Genomic DNA, 9,537 nt, shown 5'->3' with positions numbered 1-9,537 from the left:
TCAGGGTTGGAGAGATGGCTCAGCAGTTAAGAACACTGCTTACTCTTCCAGAGGACCTGGATTAACTCCCTAGCACCGACATGGCAGCTCACACCTATCTTTAGCTCCAGATGCAAGGCTTCTGACATCCTCACATAGACATACATGCAGGCAAAACGCCAATGAACATAAAATAAAAATAAACTTAAACAAACAAAAAGAACCCTGGTTTTTTAGAGATAGTCTCATGTGGTCCAATAATCACTATGCTGGTGAGGCTAGCCTTGAACACCTAATCCTTTACTTCCACCTCCCAAGCACTGAGATTACAGGTCTGTACCACTACATCAGTAAAAACATCTTTTCAAGCATTTTTTTTCCTGTCTAATATGCTAAAGATATTCTTTGGAGTTGTGTAATAAACCCACTTGCATGTGGCTCATAAAAAAAAAACCACAAAATCTGTATGTTACAGAGCTTTCTTTAGATTTGAGCCTTAAAGCACAATACACTTTTTGCACTTACATACAGAAGTAGTAGCAGCGATCAATCTTGTATTTGAGACTACACCAAATTCCTAGAGAAAAGTGAATGAGATCAAGTACTTACTAACCCAATAAACATTAAAGATACCTGAGATCTACCCAAAACAGTTTTTTCAAGCTCTTCTCATGTTCACAGTCTGCTCAGTTTCTTCCTACTTAATCTATGAAGTATTTAAACTTCTAAATGTATTACCTTTCCTTAAAATTTCAATAATTTGGGTTGGAGATATAGCTCAGAAGTATATTGCTTGCCTGCCAAGAATGTGTAAGGCCTGCCTGTGTTCAATTCTTAGCACAATTAATCAACCAACCAGTCAATGAACAGACAAATGCGATATTACTCAGAAGACCATATAACACCAACCTTTCTGAAAGAATGAAGCTTATAATGGAATATAAGGCTTCTTAGGCTTTTCAACTTAATATACTACCACTATAAAATAACTAAATTTATCATGTAATGTAATTTAAATATACTTGTATTTAATTTCATATAAATCACTCAAGATATAAATCATTTGCTTCCTTTTAAAGTCAGAAAAGAATTGGTTCTTTATTTAACAAATTAAAAATTATTCAAACACGTTCAATTAAAAATCTGTATTCTAGTCAGGCGGTGGTGGCACACGCCTTTAATCCCAGCACTTGGGAGGCAGAGGCAGGCAGATCTCTATGAGTTTGAGGCCAGTCTACAAAGCTAGTTCCAGGACAGCCAGGACTATTACCCACAGAAACCCTGTCTCAAAAAAACAGGGGTAAGGTGGGGGAATAATCTGTACTCTACAACCTAATCTATGTATACATACATACATACATACATAAATTTAAACTTCAAATCCTAATATGTAGAACTAAAAACTAGAGACAGTATGTTAAATATGATTTGTACACAATTTCTATTCGATTAGACAAAACAGAAACTTGGTCATAGTTAGAGATAAAATGCAATGCAATACACTGAGAGGGGAATGAAGAAGCCATCTCAGTTGATACCTGCTGGGAGCGGGAAAGTGGAGTGACACTGAGCACGTCGACCACACTAGAGCAGGCGCTATGCCCAGGGGTAGTTGGCCAACAAAATGAACTTCATAGTCTTTGTTACTGTTTTATTTATTTATTTTTTTTGCAGGCTTTCCATTTCTTTCTGCATTTTGGTTTGTTTTGATTTTTATGTTTTTAGTTTTATGTTATTTGGTTTGAGAGAGGAAAAAAAACACTAAATTGGGTGGGAAGGGAAGAGGATCTGGGAGAAGTTGGGGGAGGGAAAGACATGATCAAGATACAGTGTATGAAAAAGGTTTTTAAGGAAAAAAAATCAATTCAACAACCAAACCTGAAAATATACCTCACCTACAACACCTCTTTATTCCAAAAAAACCTTCACAAATCCAGCCATAAGGACTGAAACTAGGCCTCATGGATGCTAGGCAAGCAGTCTACAACTTCCTTCCATAGTTAGATTTATTCAAACTTTATCTCAAAACCCATGGGCAGAGTGAACAAAAGCTCCTATAAAGGATTTTAGTACTTCTTGGGAGATAATTAAAAAAGATGCCATGGATGCTTCTAAATCAAAATGAACACAAAAGAAATGTAAACTTACTAGGTTAAGATCACATTCAATTCACATGAATACAATTATTATTCTAAAAACTTTACCAAGGATAGAAACAACAGATTAAAGATTGTGTGGGTCAGTTAAGAAAAGTAGTTCTCAGAATCTGCTACTATTTGGGTTACAGCTGAAAGATGAACTTTCTCAACAACACTGAAAAAGTAAGTTGGGCAGAATTCCAGTTGCTGGGCCAAGTCCTTATTTGTCTTCTCTCTTAATTACCTTTTCTGCTCCCACTACCCACACTCTTCCTTGTTAGAGTCTACAGAGCTATCTATCTATATTTCCTAATCCTTGCCTACCCTTTCACTTTCCCTCTATTGCTTGTTGCCAGAGAAGACAGGAATAAAGAAAAAGCATATGGGAGAGGAGCAGAGACATTCTTAGGCTATAGCAGGTAAGTTGTGGTACTTAGCACCAAACAATGTCTTTTTGTAGTTGCTTTGAGACAGGGTCTCACTATGTAGCTCTGGCTGTCTTTGAACTCGGAACTCACTATTAGGTCAGACTGGCCTTAAATTCAGAGAACAAACCTGCCTCTGCCCCCAGGTGCTGGGATTAAAGGTGTACACACCACAGTCAGCCAAACAATATATTTCAAAGGTAGCAAAGCAATTAAGTCCTAAGATAAAGAACCAGATTATTAGTACCAGAGTACTGGCTGTGCCACTGACTAGTGTATGACTGCTGCTCTATGTCTTATTTATAAAACAGGGATTCTAAGTGTTATAGCTCTGAGGGGAAAGGCTTCCCTATCAAAATATTACAGTTCTGAATGGAAAAGCTTGCCCATTAGAGGGGGCTCTGAGGGGAAACAGTTACCTGAAGGAGGCATTGGCAGCTGAGGGGAAGATTTCCGCAAAGCAAGTGTTAAATTAAGGCTCTGAGAAGAAAGGCTTCCCCTATGAAAGTGTTGTATCTCTCCTGGGAAGGCATCCTGGCAGTTGGGAGTCCAGGCATATCACAAAGTCACATTGCACAACAAATCTTACATAAGAAATTTACTGGGAGAGAAGAACCCAGGAGAGTGGCTGCCTCTGCTTGGATGAGAAGCAGCAGGAAACTGAGTAGAAGACAGGCTTCATATAGGGTTTCTTGGGGAGCAAAGATTTCCAAGATTCTTTTTCATGGTCCTCGTCTCAAGCTTGGGATAAAGTCAGGGGCAGAGTATTTTTTCCCTGGCTTCAATCTCATTTCAAGTCAAGGTCAAGGCCCTTTTACCCTACAGAGATACTACTGCTGTAGACGCCACTGTTATAGGATTAAATAAAAACGTATAAAGGGTCTCATTAAAGCACCTGATGATATAAGTGCCATATTTAATAAATATGTGTATATTTTCAAGATGTGTATATTTTCTTGTATAAATTACTCCCTTCGATTATCTATACAAAGGCAATATAAAAAAAGACATATGTAAGGATTATATTCTGATGAAGAACAAAAACTGTTTTATACCTCTACTTTGGATGCCAGAAACACACACGTAGGAGCCATTAATACAGGATCTATACTTTTCAGGGAATACCTAAAACATAATTAGACAAGAATTAAATAATGTCCATTTAAAAAATACACACTGGGAGATAGTGGAGCAGGAAATCATAACTCTATAGTAAACAAGTGACTTACTTATATATGGGAATTAGAAGATAATTTCTTTCTTTCTTTCTTTCTTTCTTTCTTTCTTTTTTTTTGTTTTGTTTTTTTTTTTTTGTTTTTGCTTTTTCGAGACAGGGTTTCTCTGTGGCTTTGGAGCTTGTCCTGGAACTAGCTCTTTAGACCAGGCTGGTCTCAAACTCACAGAGATCCATCTGCCTCTGCCTCCGAGTGCTGGGCTTAAAGGTGTGTGCCACCACCGCCCAGCTTAGAAGATAATTTCAAACAGGCTAACAAAAACAAACAAAGAAATAAATAAAAGCCATACCTGGCATAGAATCTCTTGAAATAGACTGTAGCAGTAGCAATGACCTGTTGTCTTAATTTAAGATGTTCACCTAATGCTTGGATAACTAAAAGGGAAATAATAAAATTTAAATATATCATCTGGCATTATAATAACATTAACATCTAACAAAATTTCTATATCTTAGGATTCTGTCCACTCAACCCAACCTATGTACTCTCTGACACCCTGTTTTCTTCCCTCCCTCCCTCCCTCCTTCCTTCCTTCCTTCCTTCCTTCCTTCCTTCCTTCCTTCCTTCCTTCCTTCCTCTCTCTTTTTCTTTCTATCTTTCTTTTTGAAAGACCAGAATGGCCTTGAACTCAGAGTTCCTCCTGCTTCTGCCTCCCAGTGCAGGATTAGTGGAGTGTGCCACCACCTGGTCTTCTGACACCTTCTGAACTACAGCTGCCTAAGACTTACAAATTCAGCAATATGCATAAACAAGACAAAGAAACTGCCTACAAGCTATCTTGCAATAAGGAGGTTAAATAGAAAACATTCTATGCATTTTAATGTTTTTCACATTATCTATATAAAAAGTTTTAAAAATTAAACTAGATATTGTCATTTACCAAGAAATCCATAGTAACTCTCCTATACAAGGGAAAGGTAGATTTGCAGAAAGTGACAGAGTTAAAGATGGTGAGAGGACTGAGAGACGGCTCAGGGATTGAGATCACTACCTACTGCTGCAGAGACCCGAGTTCTGTTCCCAGCACCCACATGGAGGTTCACAACCATTTGTAACTCCAGCCCCTAGGGATCCAAACCTCCTCAGCACCAGGCACAACATACAGTGTACATATACACACGCAGGCAAAATACCCATACACATAAAACAAATACAATTTGTTTTTAAAATACAAGCAACAAAGCTATCCTAGTACAGTAAAGGCATCTTGACTAAATCCCCTTCTTGCTAGTGTGAAGTTATAAGGTAAAAATGACAACTATAGGATGTCAGTTTAAAGAATCATTTATTTTTACTTTGTTTTAGTCAACCTTAAAAGGGACTGCACTAGGGGCTGGAGAGATGGCTCAGCGGTTAAGAGCATTGCCAAAGGTCCTGAGTTCAATTCCCAGCAACCACATGGTGGCTCACAACCATCTGTAATGGGGTCTGGTGCCCTCTCCTGGCCTGCAGACATACACACAGACAGAATATTGTATAAATAAATAAATATTTTTAAAAAAAAAGGGACTGCACTAGAAATGCCTGAGATTAGCTAAAACTGTGCTTCTGATACATAAGGTGTAAAGTGTTACCCAGAACAGTAAAATAATAAATGTACAAATAAAATCATTAACTATTCTGTAATAATCCATTGAAAATTACCACACAAGAGTTTCAAAGGTGACCAGCTATACTATACCATCTCAACCAATTTAAAGTTTACCATTTGTAAAAAATATTTGTAACTTCCAATACTCTTCTTCTGAGAGAAACTTTAAGTCCTTCTGGCGCTCTTTCAACAGATCTTGTTTATCCAAAATCCACTGCAAACTAGAAAAAGTAAAGATGTTAAACCATGGTATAGAAAGCCAACAAGCAAAAATACCTGTAATACTAAGATTTAATAAGCTGATCATATTCTTATTCCACCGTGTCCCCCCCCCCTTTTCCCTCTGAGACAGGGTTTCTCTGTGTAGCCATCGCTGTCCTGAAACTCACCCTGTAGACCAGCTTGGCTTCAAACTCAAGAGATCTTCCCCTAACCCCTAACCCACCTCAGCCACCACTGCTAGGAAAAAAGGCATGCGGCACCACACCCAGCTTCTTCTCTTTTCTTTTTGAAGGTACATCCTTAAGAAAAAGACAGGTTTGGCTAGGAATGTAGCTCAGAGGTAGACAGAACACTAGCCTACTTCTGAAACATATATCATTATAGTCTCAGCGTTCGTTCTTCTAAATAGGTCTCTAAAATATTGAGTAAACTAGATTTAACAATGAAAGGCTTGAGTTCTTCAAAACATGCTCACCTGTTTCAAGTACATTCTGCCTCAGAGGAGATTAAACATTTTTCTAAGGAAATATTTTTCAGCTAGCATTTTCATTATCGCCCCTAAAAGTTTCACAGTCTTGTTAGTAAACCAATTTAAACCCTTAGGTTTAGCCGGGCGATGGTGGCACACACCTTTAATCCCAGCACTCGGGAGGCAGAGGCAGGTGGATCTCTATGAGTTCGAGACCAGCCTGGGCTACAAGAGCTAGTTCCAGGACAGGCTCCAAAGCTACAGAGAAACCCTGTCTCGAAAAAAAACCAAAATAAATAAATAAATAAATAAACAAACACTTAGGTTTTTGACGTTACTTATGACTGCTTTGCTGACTATTTTCAAACAACTCTGTGCCAATCTGTTGTGGTTGACTCCCGTTAGGTCTGGTCAATAATAAATAAGGATGCTATGGATGCCATTTTAAACTCTCAGGGAAGTTATTCATCTGATTTCTCTAGCTTTTCAGCAGCCCACCTCAGTCTCAGCAAGGTCATGTGAGGAAAAACAGGAGAACTTGAGGGTAAAGAATCAGCTTTAATCCCGGCAGAGGCTGGTGGATCTCTGTGAGTTCAAGGCCAGCCTGGTTTACAAAGCGAGTTCCAGAACAGTCAGAGCTGTTACACAACCCTTTCTTCAAAATGCTTTTGATGTTTTTCAAAGACTCTCTACCTCTTTCTGGATTTCCTCCATCTTGCCATTTGTACAAAGCAGCAGCACACAGGTTCTCAGACCCTTTATAGTAAGGCCCTTCCTCAAAGACAGACTCTACTACATCCAAAGACTTACTGTGTTTCAGAATTACATCACTCAGACAATCAAGGCAGTGTCTGAGTACCAGGATTACAGGCTCAAACTCAAACTCACTTTTCTGAGTCTCCTCCTTCTGTATTTCAACTAAGATATCTCAGTGAGTGAAAACAATGAACATGTCCCATAGGGATGTTTCATGAGCATTTTATCTCCCTAGAATCACTTTGTAGCAACGGAAAACATGCTTTCCAGAATTAGGTTTCCAAACTCACTGTCTTCTCTCCTGTTCTTAGGCAAAGAGGAAGAAGAGCCAATCCAATTCACAGAACTAATTTTTTTTTCTCTTTACCATAAAGTTTGCTTAAACTAAGATGTCTTCTATCAAGTCCCATTCAGTTTTTAAGTATTCAGTGGAAAACCTGATCAAAGCTTGACCCAATCACATAACTTCCTGCGTGTTTAACAAATGCATTTAGTGATAAATGTGATAAATGTTTCAAATATTACTTTAGTCCTATGCTCACTGACAGACACCACCGTTCATTTAAATGGTTAAAGGAAGAGATAAAAATCTGGAGAATACACACTTTTAAGGCAAAATTGAAGACACTGGCTAATGAATGAAAACGGATACATTTTGGAGAGAACCTGCGCTACATTTTATATAGCACCTGCTACATTCTAGGGGCACAAACACCAATCTAGAAGCCGGGAAGTGGTAGCACACTGCTTTAATCCCAGGCCTTGGGATTCTGAGCTCGAGGCCAGTCTGCTCTACAGAGGGAGTTCCAGGACTGCCAGCTAGAGCTACACAGAAACCCTGGGATGGAGGGTGGGAGGAGCGGTGGCGGCGAACAAATGGATCGACAACCTAGGCATAAAGGAGAGCCAGGAAGCAGCAGGTAAAATAAAGGACGACTCTTTCCTCTCCTCTGAGTAAATAAATATTAAATCTAAAAGTAAGGCGAATGACAAGAGATTATAATATCGTTTCTCTCATCAAAGGCTAGCAAAAGAAAGCTATACTCTCACAACGCTACAATGTGCCTGTCTGTGCCCACATCATCCCATTCAGCTAACTCCAAAATTCAAAATCTTCCTTCAGATCTCGGTCCTCTTTCTAGTCTCATACCCCACACCCCCCGCAGCCGCCCACGGCTCCCGAAATCCGCCCCAAGAAGGAAAGCCGGCAAACAAGCGCAGTAGGCTTCGGACCCCCAACTTCTCGGGGAGGGCTCACCCACTCTCTAAGAGCCGCCAGGACGGAAGCTCCGAGGGAGCCGCAGGCCCAGTCCTCCCAGTGCCCCAGAACCGGTCCCGCGCGAGAAAATGGAAGCTCACTCACTAGTGGGAGCTCTGCCAGAAGTTCCCTGCCATGGACCTCTGCTTGCCCTGCTACAAAAGCACCAGCCGGCAGAGCGGCCCACGGAGCGACCATAGACCCAGTCAAGGCCGCCGTGCACCTCAACCAGACTGGCCGGCCTGAGCTCCACAGCGACCGCAGCCAGAGGAAGAGACCAGCACCCTCGTTGCCTAGACGCCGGCCGACAACACTGAGCTGCGTACACCGGTTCCTGCTGACAAAAGTTCCGGCGCGCCCTAGCAGCAGTGGAAGCGAGGAGACCGCCGGTGGGCAGAGACCGGAACTGGAGTAACGAGACGCTCTCCCGCGAGATTTCCGGCGAGGTCGGCCCTAGAGCAGCCGCTACCTGGCTTTCTGGTCCGGTGCTGTTTGTTCTTTTGGATCCATTTAGGGATCTTGTTAGTCCACTTGGTAGGCCTTCAGAAATAGCACCCTGGCATTGGAAGAAAGCATGACTTATGATGCTCATTTTCCTAAGATCTAAAGGAGAAATAAATGAAAATAATTTTGGCCTTAGGATCTAAGCGCTCTTGGTGAAGTTCTTGTGGGCATCAAGCCTAATGAGTTAATGTGTTTTAGTGTGGTAAGTGTAGACTTTTTAAAATAGCAATCTTTCAAAGTCAGAGCCGTCTATTGGTACACCTAAAAACATAGATGAGCGTATGAACACATATCTAGCCACATGGATGCTCATGCATGCCCCAAATTGAAATACTGTAGAAATGCAATAATTTAATTTTACAAAATGAAAACAAAACAAACATGTTCCTGTAATATTGCACGTAGTGCTGCACTTTGGTGACTGAGACAGGAACGTTAGGAGTTTCAGGTCAGTCTTTGTTTCATGCTGAAACCTGTCTCAGAAAACAAACAAGTGGGTCAGAGGATGTAGTTCTATTAGTGAAGTGCTTGCTGGTGCCCCAGAAGTCCTGGGTGCAAATCCCAGCACTGCATAACACCATCATGTTAATATCATCCTCAGCAATGCTGATTTAGGTCAGCTTGGGATTACAGTCTCTAAATGAATGGACACACCTCAGAGTTACTCAAGAACTCTGAGGCAGATAGCACAAATATTTTTTCCTTGTGGGTGGAGACCAATGGAGTGAAAACTATGAAGTGAAACTAGTCTGCCAGCCATAGAAAAGATGTTTTTAAATTCGATCCACTTGTGTACACACCCAACCATCCTGTGAAATACATTCATGAATTGGGATGAGCTAGATTAAGCTAAATTGCTCTAACATCTCCCTAGTCTCACTCCAACTTAGCATAAAAATATATGTCATTCCCATGAAGTTCCCTAAAGTTGGAAACTTCTTCACAGTTATCTTCTAGCTC

General features: G+C 40.5%; 1 protein-coding gene across 1 annotated transcript in view; it reads right to left on the bottom strand.

Annotated features, from left to right (window-relative positions):
* Ccnc (cyclin C) overlaps positions 1 to 8,401 on the bottom strand; it is a 22,850-nt gene extending 14,449 nt beyond the window's left edge. Inside the window, exons 1-5 of the mRNA XM_026786807.1 lie at positions 8,179 to 8,401; positions 5,483 to 5,589; positions 4,067 to 4,151; positions 3,598 to 3,667; positions 479 to 556 (exon numbers count right to left, since the gene is read on the bottom strand). Of these exons, the coding sequence (XP_026642608.1) occupies positions 479 to 556; positions 3,598 to 3,667; positions 4,067 to 4,151; positions 5,483 to 5,589; positions 8,179 to 8,210 (372 nt within the window). The 5' untranslated portion in view covers positions 8,211 to 8,401. The remainder of the gene's footprint in view (positions 1 to 478; positions 557 to 3,597; positions 3,668 to 4,066; positions 4,152 to 5,482; positions 5,590 to 8,178) is intronic.
* Between the last annotated feature and the right edge of the window lie 1,136 nt (positions 8,402 to 9,537).

This window comes from Microtus ochrogaster, linkage group LG5 (assembly GCF_000317375.1).
Source record: "Microtus ochrogaster isolate Prairie Vole_2 linkage group LG5, MicOch1.0, whole genome shotgun sequence".
In the NCBI taxonomy this organism is placed as follows: Eukaryota; Metazoa; Chordata; class Mammalia; order Rodentia; family Cricetidae; genus Microtus; species Microtus ochrogaster.
Note: the sequence above shows the minus strand (reverse complement) of the source record. Positions and strands in the feature narration are given on the sequence as shown.